The 17,747-nt window shown below is 39.6% G+C and overlaps 2 protein-coding genes across 2 annotated transcripts in view; both read left to right on the forward strand.

Moving 5' to 3' along the window:
• Window positions 1-3,777, forward strand: part of ppfibp2b (PPFIA binding protein 2b) — an 86,667-nt gene extending 82,890 nt beyond the window's left edge. Inside the window, 2 exon segments of the mRNA XM_036568121.1 lie at window positions 1,273-1,461; window positions 3,499-3,777. Of these exon segments, the coding sequence (XP_036424014.1) occupies window positions 1,273-1,461; window positions 3,499-3,705 (396 nt within the window). The 3' untranslated portion in view covers window positions 3,706-3,777.
• rep15 (RAB15 effector protein) lies at window positions 3,069-16,749 on the forward strand. The gene is made up of 4 exons (XM_036568122.1): window positions 3,069-3,090; window positions 5,671-5,736; window positions 9,697-10,863; window positions 13,031-16,749. The coding sequence occupies exon 4, from the start codon at window positions 13,070-13,072 to the stop codon at window positions 13,805-13,807; it is 738 nt and encodes a 245-aa protein (XP_036424015.1). The 5' UTR covers window positions 3,069-3,090; window positions 5,671-5,736; window positions 9,697-10,863; window positions 13,031-13,069; the 3' UTR covers window positions 13,808-16,749.
• The last annotated feature ends 998 nt before the right edge of the window (window positions 16,750-17,747 follow it).

Raw genomic sequence — 17,747 nt, forward strand, 5'->3', positions numbered from 1 at the left:
TTTGTTATAACAACTATAATCAACCACATGAATCTTTGTTTGATTATCATCTGCTAAACTATATAGAGAAAAAGGCACAACATGAACTAACCTGTAGTGCTTGAGTTTACATAGTCTTAGTTATACATTAGAATTAATACAACTGGCCACTTTATTAGAAACCCCCAGCTTGTAGCTCTGCCTTCCTGGTTTGCAAATAGAGATTGCAGCTGTTGATGCACAGTTTGTGTAAGCCATCGTCTAAACCTTCATCAGTGGTCAGTTTCTAACCACTGAGCCACTCTTGACTGGATATTTTTGGGTGTTGACCACTCTGAACTACACTTGTACCTGCATCACACACACTACCATGTCAGTGTCACTGCTGTGCTGTGAATGATCCACCAGCCAAATAATATCTGGACAATGATGAATAAGGTCGGGGGGACTAATAAATTCTGCAGATGAGCTACAGTCTGTAATTGCACAGTGGACCTAAAAGGTAGAAGGACCTCATAAAGTGGACAGTAGCCACGTTTACATGCATCCTAACAATCCATTCATAATTGGACTAATAGCTCAATTGGAATAGAATACGTCCATGTAAACCCCTCAGTCGGAATAGGCTAGTCTGATTGAGGCCATTCAGAACACAGTTTCTATCCGTCTGATCGAGGTGGGTAATCCTGTAAATAATCAGTTAAATAGAAGAATAATAACCATGTAAATGCCTGTATCTGATTACATTCCCAATCGGAAAGTTTAAGTCCGTTTTGATCATGTTCGTCACGTCATAGTGAAAGTTTATACTGTTCAACGTGGCGGAGCAGAAACTGGTCTGCAGAGGAGACGAAGTTTATGCTCTGATCTTTAAAAGACGGTGGTGGGACGGACGTCCAGCTCATGTGTCTCAGAACACGACGTCTTCCTCTCGGCCTTCTTTAATAAAAACATATGAAGGACGTTTTCCTGAGTCTGACATCATTTTAAAGTAATTAAAAACACAAGCACTGCTCACTGCTGCTCATCTCACACTGACTGGACTCACGCGATGCTCGCTGTCATGGTAACGTTTACTCTAAATGGTTCTCTACACGTGTGTAATTTTGGATTGGATCACTTGTAATGTACATTTAAACAGAGATTTTCATCAGATTGTTGAGTAGAGTGACTATATAAACACTGCAGTCTTAATCTATGACCGGAATGTATTCAATCGGATTGGAGGTTGCAGGTAAACACAGCCAGTGAATGTGTGTTATATGAGATGTTTTCCTTTTCTTTTTTAATCAGATTTTGGAGCCGCGCTTTAACTCAGACACGCTGGCGATGCTGCTGAATATCCCTCCCCAGAAGACCCTGCTGAGGAGGCACCTTGCCACCAACTTCGGCTCTCTGGTGGGATCCCAGGCTCAGCTGGATAAACGCGAGAACATGGAGTCACCAGGATACACACCGCTCTCCACCACAGCTAAAGTTCGGGTACTGTAGCCTTCAGCTCCACTCAGCCTTGTTTAAATAGCGACTTTAAAAGCATCAGAAGGCAGCTTTGCGTAATATAAAAGAGTAAATAAAGAGTGGAAAATCTCTATGAAAGCTGTAAAAGCTCCTAAAAGCTCTCTTTGGTCCATGTATTATACTGCAGATGGGTGTGAATGCACGTGTTGGTCACTTTATAAATTTAAAGTAATACTTGTTGAATTTAAAGGAATAGTTCACACAATTTTCCCCTTATCCTGAATGTAGTTGATTAGCAGTAGTTTGGCGTATACACTGCGTGCGACTGCATACCCTCCAAATAGAGTTAATGCTAACTGCATGCCTCAAATTGTGTTGAGTTGTTAAATAATCATATAGACTTGCATATATGGTTTCTGATACTCTATGACATCTCAAAGCCTAAATTTTGTCTGTACTTTTATCCATGTTTATAGACAACAGTAGTATCAGAAACCTGTTTGAAGTTACTTAACAACTTGAGGCAAATGCGTGACAATTTGTCCATTGCTCATTAGCTGCTTTAGCCTCGTAGCTCCAGTGCAAAACTTCAGACACCAAACATGTCTTGGCTGATCAAATACGTTTGGGTTAAAGGGACACTCCAGCAAACAATGTCACCATAGCTACTTCTGTTTGTACACTGGCCACTTCGGGTTAAAACACTAGGAAACCCCTCATAAATCTGATGATGCATACTGAAGGTGGGAGGAAGCTTTGAAAAACTACAAGTGCTTTGGAACAAAAATCGAACGTGGACAATTTCAAATGATTTTTTTTCCACCACTAACCGGCTCATACAGAAGGAAGCCAGACAGCTAAAGTTACTGATAGGAAGCCGAATAGCATGTCTGTATTAATTAGCCTCTACATCAGTGGCTATGCTAGCAGTCAGGATTTCTTTATCACCATGAGGGGGATTCCCAGTGGTTGTGTGATGTAGAGCTGGGCAATCTGACAACATTTACCATGATTGTGATAAATTATGCCACAATATGTCACAATATGCTTTTTGAGCCTGACCAACTGCATGTTTGATTACCCAGAGAGCATAATTAGTCCTGTTTAATTGGGAGCTGAACAGTGTATGAAATGTTGAATACAAATCACTTCATTCAGTTTTCGTTAGTGTTTTTTAAATGTGATGCTGCTCTGTCTGTTCCAACTAATCAGATGTCAGAAAGAAATATATTGTGACATATTGTGTATCGTGAAAACGTATTGAAGTATCATGATATAAGATTTTTGCCATATCGCCCGGCACTAGTGTGACGTATTTTTATAACGCCTGCTGGGTTTTGTAGTTAGAGAACACTGGTGGAAGAAAACACAAAAAGGATACAAAAATGTGAATTCTGTCAAAGTGATGAACCTGAGGGATGCAGTGCTGCCCTGCAGAATGTTAAGTGCTAGTTTTAGGAATGCCCCTTTAAGGAGAAAATTGTGTACATTAGATTTTTTGCCAAACTATCACTTGAATTGACTTGAAAGCAAGACATCTGCCCCCTGGAGGTAGCGCAGGTACAGGCTCTGCTGAACGAGACCCAGCAGCCCTACACGGGCTTCGGGGGTCTCAGCCCCATCCTGGACCGGGACCCTGAGAGGCGGGAGCAGGTGGGGCCTCCACTCGGCTGAAGCTAAGCTAGCCAGCCCCCTCGAGCTTACTGCCAATTCCTTACCATTCCCCAGTCAGCTGAGCCAACTGCCACCCCCCCCTCTTTCCGTGCCATCATGTAATATCCAGCATCCCTCACTCACTATTTTACCGTACAACACCCTACACGTACCCCTCCACCAAAATTGGAAGACCTTTTAGCTCAAAACGTGAAAAAGGTTTTAGAGGCATTTAACTCTTCAGATGTCTGGCTCACCACCACTGTGGACAATTCTGACTTGTCACTGCATTTTTTTCTAAGAGATAAAAAGATATAGGTGCCTGTTTTTATGCATAAAAGGCAGCCCAAGAAGTAGTGAACCATTAGAGTCTCTTGAATTTAACCAGTTTCTGTTTTCGCTTTACAGCCAAAGAAGCTGGGTTTTTCCAATTTCGGCCACCTGCGCAAGAAGCGACCAGATGACTCCATGGACTACCTATGTCCCCTGGAGGCAGCGCAGGCACAGGCTCTGCTGAACGGGACCCAGCGGCCCTACACGGGCTTCAGGGGTCTCAGCCCCATCCTGGACCGGGACCCTGAGAGGCGGGAGCAGGTGGGGCCTCCACTCAGCTGAAGCTAAGCTAGCCAGCCCCCTCGAGCTTGCTGCCAATTCCTTACCATTCCCCAGTCAGCTGAACCAACTGCCACCCCCCCTCATTCCGTGCCATCATCTAATATCCAGCATCCCTCACTCACGGCCACGTGACATGTTACTGAGTGACAGCTAAACAGAGACATTTACACACGGCCATGTCGTTCGAACTGTGGATTTGAGGCTATTTACGTCCGAGTCTCTCTTGTGCCACTATTTATATTATTTTATGTGACGGAAAAATAAATGGCACATATCACATTAGATAAACTAACACTATTCCATTTTTACAGCCTCAACAAATTACTATCATTCTGTGCTGTAAGGACAGAGGGTTAATTAACTTGTGCAACATTTGCACATTTTAGGGATTTATTTAATATTTAAGGTGGTGAATTTTAGCATGCAAACAGATGATTTTTAACACATTTGGTAACAGTGTATATTTGCAATAGATGTTTCATACATTACAACATATTTTTATAGGTAGATAGATGTGCTGCTTCATGTAAAGAAACACTTTGTCCTCAAATTGTAAATATATATCACATAAGCCATGAGAAATAATGATCAATAAACCTCCTCCATCACTGTGATACTGTGTTTCCTTCAATGTGCAGAAACTGGCGTCTAGCAGACTCGATGTATTCTACATTTTCTACATTTTAACAAAATGTAGAAAAATGTACAAAACCTTTCCCTGTACTTTATAAAAACAAAAATCTGTTAACACAAAATTGACTTATAAAGGAAGCCAAAGACTTTCAGCAAAAGTGCTGATACAACTGCCTTCCATTACAGTTGTGTTTTAGTGACCAGCTTTTTTTTTCAATGTACAGGAAAAAAACACACAAATATTCCAGAATATTTGTCCAAAATTACTGCATAATTCAGTTGTTGAGATGTACACAGAGTCATTCAGAGTGGTTTGAAAACTTACATATATTGAAACTTACAGACTCTGATTTCTTTACAGTGGTGCTGATAGGAACCAGGAGTCGCCATGTCTACAACACAAACATAGCCATTTTATTTACTATCCGAAACCACCAGTGAACCTACATGTGTCTTCTGAGTTTTATATGTAATGTTGATGATGATAAAATACTGGTAAATGCAGAAAATTACAATTTTTGGGTACTATTTTACCTCACAACACCCTGCAGGTACCCCTCCACCAAGACTGGAAGATCTTTTAGCCTAAAAAGTGAAACATTTAAAGTTTAAACTATCATGAAACAATGTTTTAGCCATCAGGTAACTTAGAAATCAGGTTATTTAGAATCATTTTATGTAACGACTTTCTGTGAGGGAGCTTTTAGAGGCATTTAACTCTTCAGATGTCTGGTTCCCGTCTCCACCACTGAACAATTCTGTTTTGTCAAGTTTCTCTAGAACAGAGCATTTCACATCAGACCACTCTACATGACTGTTTACCTGTTAATAATTATTTTCTCCAAGAGATAAAGACATACAGGTGCCTGTTCTGATACATAAAACACACAAATGTTATAAGTGGACTTCAGAGAAAAACTAAAAAACGCTAAAAAGGTTGAATATGACCCCTTTAATATTGCTTTATTGATAAGTTGACTCAGTTATTGTCATTATTGAAGAACATTAGGAAGATATTGCTTGACATGCATGATTAACAAGCCTCATTCACTAACCTACTCTTACCAACGGATCCCCAAAAGCCAATTTTACCCAAGGTGGAGAAGTGCATGCTGGGAAAGGAGCATCATGCATCTTAGGGGAGGGGCTTCCATCTCCAGGTACATTTAGATACCTAGATGACATCATTTTTGCTTTCATTCATTGCCTGAGTTAATGAGACCTTCCACTGCTCGTGCTTAAGCAGTAATAACTCACCCTGTATGCCCTTAATACAGTTATGATGATGTGTTTTGTAGCTTTTATTGTTTGATGAATGGCTTGACTTTCCAGATGCTGATAACTAAAGGAGCAGTGATGCAGATAGAAGCTTTATCAGAAGGCATTAACCACCTCACAGTAAGTGCTCCTCTCCCGTCTGCTCTACTCTCTATGTAAATGATGCCTCATTAACGCCCTAATAGAGTTCATTTGTCGCATATTGGGCTAAACGTCTAAACCCTCTTATGTAATCCTACTTTGTGTGGTCACTAAATTAATCCACTAAGACTCAGAGGTCTGAAGTGACACAAGAAAGACTCTAACAAATTGTTGTGTTCGAAGTGGGTTCTCTCTCCTCACAGCAGCTGGATCCCAAAAGTTGTGTTATGTTAAAGGGGGATTCCACTGATTTTTCAAAATTTCGGTGTAATTCAGTCTTGAGATGTAAACAAAGTCTTTCAGAGGGTTTTGATGTGAAATGGTTCATTGTAATTGAAACAAAGGTTTTGTTTTGTTTTGTTTTGTTCAAAGTATTTAATTGCAATGAATAAAGCCAGTTAAATTGCTAACACATGAATTCGTTTTTGCAAGCATGCAACAATTAAACTCAATGTACATAATAATAATAATAAGAATAATAATAATAATAAAAGCAATAATATTTTTTATTGTTTTTTTTCTAGCACTTTTATGCCAGTGGCAGCTCAAAGTGCTTTACAGACAGGTGATAAAGCTTAACAGTAATATAAGAAATTATAAGTATTAATTTAGAATCATATAAGAAAATGACACAGACCAAATTAAAAGATAAATTGCTTGAGATGTAGAGTTTCAATTAAATTCTAAGAGACACGTTTTTAGATGCTTTTTGAAAGTGAGCACTGAGCTTGACTGTCTAATAAAAGGTGAATTGAGTTCCACAGTTTAGAAGCAGAATAACTGAAAGAGTCTCTCCGTGTTTTCTGTATTTTACAGAAGGTGTTTGTAGAAGGTCAGTATCTACAGATCTAAGGTTACGTTCTGGAACATAAGATATTCATAGACATTCTTTGATGTAAGCAGTGGTTTAAGGTCATTTGGAGCCTTAAAAACTAGTAGCATAACTTTAAAATCTATCCTTTATTAATATAATTACTTAGAAATGAGAGGCAGTTACTCAGATGTTTTAGTTCACACAGCCCTAACTCACTAATTTCTGTCTAAGAATGAAAAAAGGGGAAGGCCATCTCAGTCTAACTAGAAGTGGGGTTCAACATTTATTTAGTGGACCAACATTAAGTGCCCAATATCAAGCCCCTACCCAGCTTGGCTAAATGTTTATCCCTGCCCTGGAGTCCTCTGAGGACGTGCTGTAATTTAATAGTCATGTCCAAATAAGAAACTCTGGGTCAGTTTTTGTCTATTAGAGAAATATATAAACATTCCTCTGAATTATGAGGTCATTATAGAGACAAAATATATTATTAAATGCAACTCTGTATTGAACTGACATCATAAGGCTGGTGACCTGTTTAATGTGTTTTAAGTTGCTTTGACAGTTGTGTGTAATAGTGTTAAAGTACAGTAGTAGATTTAATTTCATGTGACGTTGTTTCAAAGCACAGGATAAGTGAAAGAAAACATTGGTTTTTTTACAGTATTGATTAGCATATCTACGTTGCTATTTATTGTGGCAAATATGAAAAATATGATTTCATTTGGTACTATTTTGCTTACAGCAAACCAGTACCTCTTCTTCAAAAAACAAATTTAACCCAGTAGTTTCTGTCAAAACTGTTAGAAAACAACGCCTCAGGCATCAGGCAGTGTATTCATAATCATACAGTGTAACAGCCTACTGTGAGGCAGCTTTTAGAGGCATTAAATGGTTTGGATGCCTGGTTCCTATCACCACCACTGTGAACAATTCTGATTTTGAAAAATCTTCTGAAGATTTCACCTCAAAGCACTTGGAATGATTTTGTTTACAGCTTAACGGTTTAATTATACAGAAATTTTGAAAAATCAGTTCCCCTTTAAAGGAAAACAACTGAACAAATGTGATTTTAGATCAAAACAAACAGGACAGACAACATCTTACTGTGTTAGTTATGAGTGAATTTAGCAGCATAAAAAGGAAAGAAACAATTCGGATATGATTATTTTTATCTTTTCTTTCAGCTCGTTTATTTGTTCAGCTCGGCTCTCGTTGGTTAACGTTCTTTCATGTATGACATCAGCGCAGCGTTTCTTATAATCAAATTTGTTTTACAGGATGTCGAGTCGTAAACACTTCAAAATCAGTCACGACTGGACTGTGAGTAGATTATACTCAAATTTGGACTCTACACACCAAACACCACTGTAATATCTGGGAAGATATTTCAGGAAGTCCTTCCTGAAATCTGGACACCTTTTGTGATTTCCGCAAAATCGGCCCGGATATTATCGTGGGCTTGGCATTAGATGACTACAAATGATGCATGACATCAGAGGTTTATAGCCCTGTTCCAATTTCCAAATAAGGCCTTAGCCTTAATTTCTACCTTGCATCATGAGCTACTACATTTCACATAGCTCCCTACTCCCTATGTAGTGCACTTCCCAATAAGTGCCTTCTCTGTACAGATGCCTTCTCTGCATTCGTGCTAAAGCAAGCTATTTCTGGTGGGCCGCTGTGAGGGGAGAACACCAGTAGGTTTACCCACTCAGTAGGCCTGTCACATTATATAATCCAGTGGTGAAAAGTGGCCATTACAGCTAGGCTCTCAATTCAGGCCATGAATGTCAAAACTGAAAAAACACCTCTACGATAATGCTAATTTCTGCTAGCGTCCCTATGGAATTCTAGTAGTTAGTTAGCACTAAGCTAACAATGATTCGCATGATCATTTTCTTTGGCCATCTTAGACTAAACACAGATATTTGAAGCTTCTAAAAGACATTCCGTGTTTTACTTTTAGCAGGTGTCAGACAAATGACCATATATTTACCACACTGTTTCACACCACTGTTTCACAGTGACCCTTTCAGCAGAGAACTGTAGAGCTGCTGCCACTGTTTTCCATTTCTAACAACCCATTAATTAGGCTGCCGCTCGTATTCACGATCAGCAACGTACCTGGAACTTCCAGAAAGTTAATCCCACCTAATGTAAATCAACACGCGATTGGTTGATTCCTCTGTCTCTCCGTAATTATGCTGATTATTAATCTAACATTTAAGGCCTTCAGTTCAGCTCTTGAAGTCCTAACCAATAGGAGAGCTTGCTCAGCTTTATTTACTTAGATTTACTTAGATCCCAGAGAGAAAAACAATTCCTGATTGGACAGTTTTCCACTGGGTGTTTCAAGAATTTAACGCTTTTATCCAGTGAAACAAGAGTAGTAACTGCAATACTTGTAGAGTATGAATGCAAGCATGATTCTGTTTAATAAAAAATGAATCTGATACGATCGCCTGATAACAACTATTTGAGATAATTGCGATTACTTAACCTGAAAGAAATTATTTTTCTCAGTCCTTAGATTTCACAATGATATTGCATCGCGACAAGCATAAGCCATGAGCCAAATTAATGTAAATAACAGAAAAAATCACTTCTTTCCTCTAACTATTCTAATATTAACTTAATGTTCTTTTAACTGTGTTTATATGGAATGTTTGTTAACTCGGTAGCAAGCATAGCTAATGCTAAGTTTATCCTTTTAAAGAAAAGCTTTTTTGCTCACATTTTCAGTTTCAAGAGAAAATTGTAAGCTTTGGTTGACTGTAACTGTAGACACTGTTACACACACGACAGTGCAGTGTATCATCTGTTAGCTGCAAAGTAAAAGCAAGAAAGGAAGACAGCTAATAAGCTAATTTAGCTGCTTTAGAATCTACTTTAACAGTTGCACAAAATGAACAAAACAGACCGTAAAACGCTAAACCCAGTTATTTATACGGCACTAAATCAGCTAAAATCTCATAGTGACAGGCCTACCGCTCGACCTCACTCGTTCTCTGTGCGTGTGTGTTTGTGTGTGCTAACATTTCCATTTACAGCATTTAGCAGACGCTCTTATCCACTTGTAAGTCTGCTAACACTGGGCCTCACCTTCCCCCTCTCGCTTCCAGCACTTACTGAGCCGAGACGAGCTGCTGAGGGGAATGAGACGCAGCCACACAGCCATAGTGTGAGCGAGCTAACACCGCTAGCAACCCTGATCAACCACTAGCAACTCCCTGAGCCTAACCCAGCACACCCTCACCCCCAGCGGAGAGCACACAGCGCAGAGACTGTAAGGCCCAGAGACTCGGACACCCTCCCTGCAGAGATCAAGCACAAATCTGATGGATCTGGCAACCGCATTGCCTCGTCCTGCTCATGTTTAATGTGGAGTGAAGTGTGTAATTGCAGTAGGCTTTTTTTATTTTATTTTATTTGATATTTTTTAGGAATACGTGCCATTTATGATGCGTAATGAAAGCTAGTTTTAGAATTTTAGAATAGACTTTGAACATAAAATTATTTTTAATGTGTTTATTTTCATAAACAGGGTGTTTTTGTCTCAGCGATTTGGCTGGCACATTATCTTACAGCTGGGCCAGGTTTTATTAATCTTAATGATAAAATACCTCACTTCTATAGATTCCAGCAATCAAGTAAATCCTCTAGTAATTGTTTCCCCTGTATAGATATTATTTTATTACTTTATGGACTGATGCTTTTTACAGTTTGTACATGTTTTTGTACCTATCAGTGGTAGAGAGACCAGTAAAAAGCTCTTAAGTTTATTTTATAAAGACTTTAAGTATTACTAGTAGTGCTAGTAATCCTGCACTGCCCAAGCAAACATAAAAGTACTGCCAAAAAAGGTGCACAAATCTACACATAATCATTTTCTTTCTACTACAGGTATGCTAGTTATTTATGATTGGTGCTTATTTGCGAGCACAGTGACTTATAAACCTGTGTAATACTTAAAGCGCTGCATTACCTGAACCAGGCACACCCCGGGTTTGTTGCTTTTGTTTCATACCCCTTTAAAGACTAAAATGGACTCAAAGTTGGACAGGCAGCTTAAGGGTCATAAAGGATGAGAAGGATGAGCCAAAGGTAAACTCTCCCACTCATCTCCAGAGGACACTCCCACGCAGGAGATGGACATTCTTTGCTTTTGGGAGGGTCCAGGGTTGTGACTTTACCTTAAAGCACACATATTTTGATAGGAGTCCAGAGAGGAGAAGAGAGAGCCAGCCGGAGTTTCTCTTTCCCCCAACATCAAGGAAAGACTGATACTGGTGAGTTGCACTGCAGTGGAATTGATTTTTGCACAGGGGATATTTGCCCTGGAGTTGTAAGGATAATACACGTAACAAGTGATGGATGCCACTAGCTGGCGTTGTGGCAGAGCTGGCATTGTGTTGTTAAATAATCCCACATAGTCTTGCTTATGTGGTTTCTGACACTGCACAGTGGTACTTGAAAGTTTGTGAACCCTTTCAAATTTCCTATATTTCTTCATAAATTAATTTTCCTCGATAAATAGCTGACCAATAAATGACCAAGTCAAATATTTTGTCTCGTTTGTTTAATTTGGTTCTTTTTATCTACTATCAGTGAAAATCTGATGAAGTTTTAGGCCAAATGTAGACAGAAATATAGAAAATTCTAAAGGGTTCACAAACTTTCAAGCACCACTGTATGTCATCCTGATTCTATAAGAATGCACAACGGTACAGACACATTTCAGGCTTGTGTATATCTGCTACTGCTGTTTTAGCTATGCAACATTCTTTTATCCATTTTTATATAGTACATCATACTGTGTCAAAAACCACCCATTTACTTAAAGGGGAGCTCCACGTTTTTCAAAATTTCTACATAATTATATGGTTAGGATGTAAACAGTAATTCAGGGTGGTTTGGCGTGAAATGCTCCGTTGTAGAGAACCTTACTGAGTTGTTCACAGCAGTGTGATAGGAACCAGACGTCTGAAGTCTGAGTTTAATGCCTCACAGAAAATGGTTATAAATACACTGCCGGATGCCTGAGACATTGTTTTATGATAGCTTGTGAAGATTTGGCCTAAAATGTCTTGTTAATGAATTTATTTTAATCCATCCAAGACTGCATTGTAAGACAAATAGTCCCCAAAGAAAACATATTTTTTCAGATTTCCCATTATTTTACCATCAGCAACACTATTCACAGAAACATAGGAGACACATGTAGGTTCACTGGTGGTTTTGGACAGTAAATAAAATAGCTCTAGTTGTGTTGTAGACATCGTGACCCCTGGTTCCTATCACCACCACTGTAAAGAAATTTGAGTCTGCAACTTTCTGTGCAATGAGCCATTTTACATCAAACCACTCTGAATGACTTAGTTTACATTGCAACAACAGAATTATGCAAAAATTTAGAAAGAATTGGTGGAACAACGACACATTCTGAGGAAATGTCTGGTTTAGGCATGCACTTAACACCATGCTGATTGTCATAGGCTTCCATTTGTTGTTAGCTACATTAGCCTCACAGCTCCAAGACAAAACTAAAGAAGCAAACTTGAAACACCAAACATCAGCACCACAAAAATGATCTGACCACTGTATCTAATATTTCTCATGTTGAGATTGTACGTATGTCATCTAAGCCTTTGAGTGAAATTGTCTTATTCTATTGTCAGATAATTGTGCTTGTGTTAAGCATTATTTCTTGAAATAGGCAGAATTATCTGCACTGTCTTGCAAGAAGCTAATAATTCTAATAATAGAATAAGATTTCTGTAGATAAATTAAAACAAGTAAAACATCTATAAATAAATTTATCTTATAATATTATTGCAGCAGTTTACTAATGAGAAGTATTAGATAAAGTTGTATGCAAACATTTGAACACCCCAAGGTCAAATTACATGTTTTATTGATTTAAAAAGTAAGTCAACACATCCTCCACAGGAAACTTAAATATCACATTTTATACAAATAGTGTACAAAATCTATTTGTTTGAGTTTAACATATTGGAAAAAAACAAAACATACAATATATATATATATCGCTGTTGTCAGAAGAAAACCTTGTATCTCCATTTTTGTCATTTTTCAGTTTTTGACATAATTTGAAAATACCTGTTGCCCTTGACATGGTTTGTAAATTTCATGATGAATGAAAATGAGTTATCATTTTGGAGATACAAGGTTTTCTTCCGACAACAGCGATATATATATATATATATATATATATTAGATTTTTTTGAGGGGGGGTGTGAGTGGGCAACTTATTGCTTTAGCACTTCTGTCATTTGACAGAATTGGAACTAATGTTTATTAAACTCCTTTAGTCATTTAATATAGGATGAGGTTTCAGGTATCAGGGCCACTGCAGCATATGTAGGATGGTTATGGACAGTACTTTAAATGCTATGAGTTTCTCTTGAGTAAAATCACTCCAATTATATCTTGCAGTGCATTAGAGAAACAACTCTTTAACCAGGACCAACCAAGATGAACCAAATGGAGAACCGAGCCAAAGCTAAATCCAGGATATTCAGATCCCTGTGGTCAAGTTCCAGTAACGCTTCAGCCACATCTCTGTTTAGTGACTGCATTCGTGTGGCCACATCCAGGACCCTTGAGTACCTTCTCTTCTCCGACCCAGAAAACAAGTTCCAACCAAGTCCTGCAGCCCTCTGCGAGATCTTCCTCATGACTTACATCCAGCGCAGCAACCAGCTAAACCTTACAGATACCTTGAACTACACGGTCATGACCCAGGAGCAGAGGGTCATTCTGGGGGCAGACTGGGTCTGGGCACTTCTGGACCTGCCCAGCAAAAACCCTAGAATCCAAATCGCTGTTCAGGTCCTGCATCCTCCAGAGAAAATGAAGGAGAACGTTGAGGAACGTTCCTCAGATGCCTACATGGAGGTCTTGCATATGGCTGGCATGGAGCCCAGTGAGAAAACTCAAGCTGAGAGAATGGTGGAGTTCTGCTCTGCCATTGGAAGGACCTGCTTTGCTCTTTTCCTCTTCTTCGGCCACAAGAATGACCCGGCAAACATCTATGGGCTGTTGAGCAACAATCTACACGTGGCTGTTGGGAGGTGTGTTCGAATTGACCAGGCTTTTATAGAGAATTTCTTCAGAGGGGCCAGACACTTAGCTAGTCCAGCTGGAATGTTGCAAGCGGTGCTGAATAAGGAGGATAACGACCCCCTGACCATGCTCGTCAAGTTCACCTAACGTTCTTGTTTATAATCAACAGCTACTCGCATTAATTGCAAGCGACCAAATTGATGGTTTATTAGAATGGACGACCTTAGCCTGGTTTGCTTCTGTCATCTTTATGGCAAGCAAAGACTGTGGTCAGTGCCTGGCATTCATGTATTAGCAATAGACTCTTATTAACATATAACTAGATGTGTTTCCACAGCTGGATTTGATGATGCATTGTGCATAATTTTTGCACCAACACCAGCAAATAATACCTTGTCAGTAATTGTTTGTTGCCACTGCCATTTATTTAAACATATAACTACTCTTGGAACAAAACCCTGTACCTCTAAAACGGCACCTTTACAGGGCAAGCAAAAACACGCAACTTTGAAAGGAAGTTAATGAAACTAGATTTACTTTAAAGCAGTTTTGGAGCTTTTCTATTGGTCCTTTCAACATGAAATTTTGGCACGTTATAAAGGGCAGCTGGCATTTTCAAACTCTTCAAAAAGTACAAAATGACAGCAGTGATACATTTCTGCATAAATCAATCATTACGCAACAAAACAAGGTCATTCAGAGTGTTTTAGTGTGAAGTGCTCTGTTACAAAGAAGCTTACTGAGTCAGAATTGTTCACAGTGGTGGTGATGGGAACCAGACGTCTGAAGCTTCTAAGAGCTACCTCATTAAAATGTACACTCATCGTCAAAAAAACAGTTTCACCCGCAAGGAAGTGTCACATTGCAATGCTATTCGGAAGGAAGATAACGGTTACCAGGAACAATAAATGATTAAAAATTTAGACTGATGTGGACAATATTTATTAAGATACACACAGAAGCAGTGCCTCTCAGTTTGGCGTCGGGCCGCCATGTTTGCCAGCGCAACATGCCAGACGTAGAGTTGTAGAGGTTCCTAATGGTGTCCTGTGATAATTCATCCCATGCAGCTTGAATATTCTCACCCAGTTCCTGCAGATTTTGCGGTAGGGATGGAGTGTTGATAGCACGTCCAATAGCATCCCACACATTTTTAATCGGGGATAGGTCTGGCGATGCGGCTGGCCATGGCACAGTATCTGTGTCTTCAAGGCGAGCTCTTGAGACGGCAGCAGTATGCGGACAAGCGTTGTCCTGGTCGGAGGGCCACTGGTTGCAGGACCTCGTTAACATAACGCTGGGCTGTCAAAGTGCCTGTAATGAAGACCAAAGGTGATCAGGCATTGTACGAAATTGCACCGCACACCATGAAACCAGGCCTTCTGGACATGTGATGCGTGACAACAAACCATTCATTTTGGTGCTGACCATGGAGATGTTGGTCATCTCCACCAAGACAAAAGCAGGACTTGTTACTGAAGCCGTCTGCCAATGGTGCTGGCACTAACAGAAAGACTCATGGAGGATATAACTGCTCACTGCTAACTGAATGTCCGCAATTGTGGCTGTTGGGTCACTCAGCGCATGTCAGACAGTCCGTCAGTTCTCCCTCTCTGTGGTTCCCAGAACCTTCATGTCACTGGTGCATGCCTTCTTCTATCCACTGCCGCCAACAGCATGCTATGATAATATCCGCACGACTGGTCGATAAGACCATCCCGCTTTCCAGAGCCCTGTGATGTGACCCCTCTCGAACTCTTCCAACTGCTCTAATTGCTTTTGAACTCTTCTCCGAGGCAGACTTCACTTGCGAAGGATGCTACCAAAACAACAGCACAAGTCAGAGTGGAAAGCACGCACAGCGGGGCGACCTTATATAATCAGTCAGGCCCAGCGATAAGGCCCACCCGTGCTTACATCACATGATGCACAGTTGAGCGTGAAACTTGAATCATTGAGTCTGTAAGTTTCCATATAATGGAATAAACCTTTTCACATTAAACCACTCTGAATGACTTTGTTTACATCTCAACCATTGAATCATTGAGACGTTTTGTGGAATTTCCCCGTTGTGGGATTAATAAAGGATTATCTTATCTTATCTTATCTGAATTCCACCTTAAAGGCAAGACAGTACAGGCAGAAATTATGATTTTGGTACCATCAATCATATTTCCGATCTTTGGATAAGTTGCATCCATACAATGTCTTTTCTTAAACTGTATTCAAAAATGTCAAAGCTCTACAGAAATATGTTTATTTCAACATTTTGTCCATTCATGTTCACTCTTGTCTAACTGCTTTGCTTTTATTATAACGCAGAATGTTAACAAATCGTGCATGTTTTTTTGAGATCTCACTGAGTGATGCAGTTCTGAGACTAATCTCCAAATCAGCTCGACTTCAAGAAAATTTAACATGTTGACTCTGAACCATATTCTGAAGGATATTACAGAAAGAATTACCAATATATTACTAATAGCTGGGTTTGTGCTGCTCTTTTTGTACTACACAGTGACCTACAAAACAATTTACAATAACTGTGCATAGTGTTTTCCTGATTAAACAATAAAACAATGAGAAAAGATTCTGTAAAATCCATTATTTCATCATCCATAGGCTAAAAGGATTTTGGCTTTTAAAGTTATGCAAATGTATGCATATTTAATTTTGCATATCTAAATGGTTTTTTTTTTTGGGAAAACCTCAAATACAATAAGCACTTGTATGATTATCAGTAATCAACTGGCTGAGTCAGTGAGGTTGCTTTTAAAAAATGACCCTGTTGACCTGTAGTGTCTCGCCTTAAAGATTCTTCACTCACTGTAAAGCCATATTTTGAAATGAAAGCAGCTGTGAAAGATAACAAACATTCATTTTGTTGAACTGTGATTATGTGGGAGTGAGATGCAAGAAAATAAATAATATTTTTGTGCTGACTGCTTTCGTGTTGTTTCATCCTCTCTGAAGTCTATATAATAGTGAAAGCATGTCTGGGTTAACAAGCATCATATTAAGTATGTAAAGTCTTTAAACTGTAAAGATGAAGCCTGGAAAAGTGATTCGTACAGAAAATCAGTCAAAACTAGAAGAGGAACGCTTGTGAACGAACTTTTAGCTGGCTTGACAAAACCTTTGCTATGAAATCCTAGGTGGTTGCTAGGGTGTTGCTAAGCCATTGCTATGGAATCCCAGCTGGTTGCTAAGGTGCTTCTAGGCCATTGGTATGGTATCCCAGGTAGTTGCTAAGGTGCTACTAGGCCATTGGTATGGTATCCCAGGCGGTTGCTAAGGTGTTACTAGGCCATTGTATGGTATCCCAGGTGGTTGCTAAGGTGTTATTAAGCCATTACTATGGTATCCCAGGTGGTTGGTAAGATGTTGCTAAGCCATTGCTATGGTATCCCCAATAGTTGGTAAGGTGTTGCTAGGCCTTTGCTGTGTTATCCCAGGTGGTTGCTAAGGTGTTACTAGGCCATTGGTGTGGTATCCCAGGTGGTTGTTAAGGTGTTGCTAGGCCATTGGTATCGTATCCCAAGTGGTTGCTAAGATGTTGCTTGCCCATTGCTATGGTATCTCCAATGGTTGATAAGGTGTTGCTAGGCCTTTGCTGTGTTATCCCAGGTGCTTGCTAAGGTGTCACTAGGTCATTGGTGTAATATCTTAGGTTGCTGCTAAGGTGTTACTAGGTCATTGCATTGGTGTGTTATCTTAGGTGGTTGCTAAGGTGATACTAGGCCATTGGTGTGGTATCCCAAGTGGTTGCTAAGCTGTTACTAGGCCATTGCTGTGGTATCCCAGGTGGTTGTTAAGGTGTTGCTGTGGCGTTGATATGGTATCCTTGGTGGTTGCTAAGGTGTTACTAGGCCGTTACTGTGGTATCCCACATGGTTGTTAAGGTGTTGCTATGCCATTGATATGATACCTTAGGCAGTTGCTAAGGTGTTGCTAGGCCATTACTATGGTATCCCAGGTGGTTGCTAATATTTATGTATATAAATATATGTGTGTGCTAGTATGTATGTGAGTCTTCATGTAATGTGTATGAAGGGCAGTGTGAGAGACGTTCTTTGTGACATCATTTGTG

This window comes from Colossoma macropomum, unplaced genomic scaffold (assembly GCF_904425465.1).
Source record: "Colossoma macropomum unplaced genomic scaffold, Colossoma_macropomum, whole genome shotgun sequence".
Lineage (NCBI taxonomy): Eukaryota > Metazoa > Chordata > Actinopteri > Characiformes > Serrasalmidae > Colossoma > Colossoma macropomum.

Bases quoted from the DNA above. Each gene is read 5' to 3' on its own strand.
- rep15 (XM_036568122.1), top strand. From the start codon at position 13,070: ATGAACCAAATGGAGAACCGAGCCAAAGCTAAATCCAGGATATTCAGA.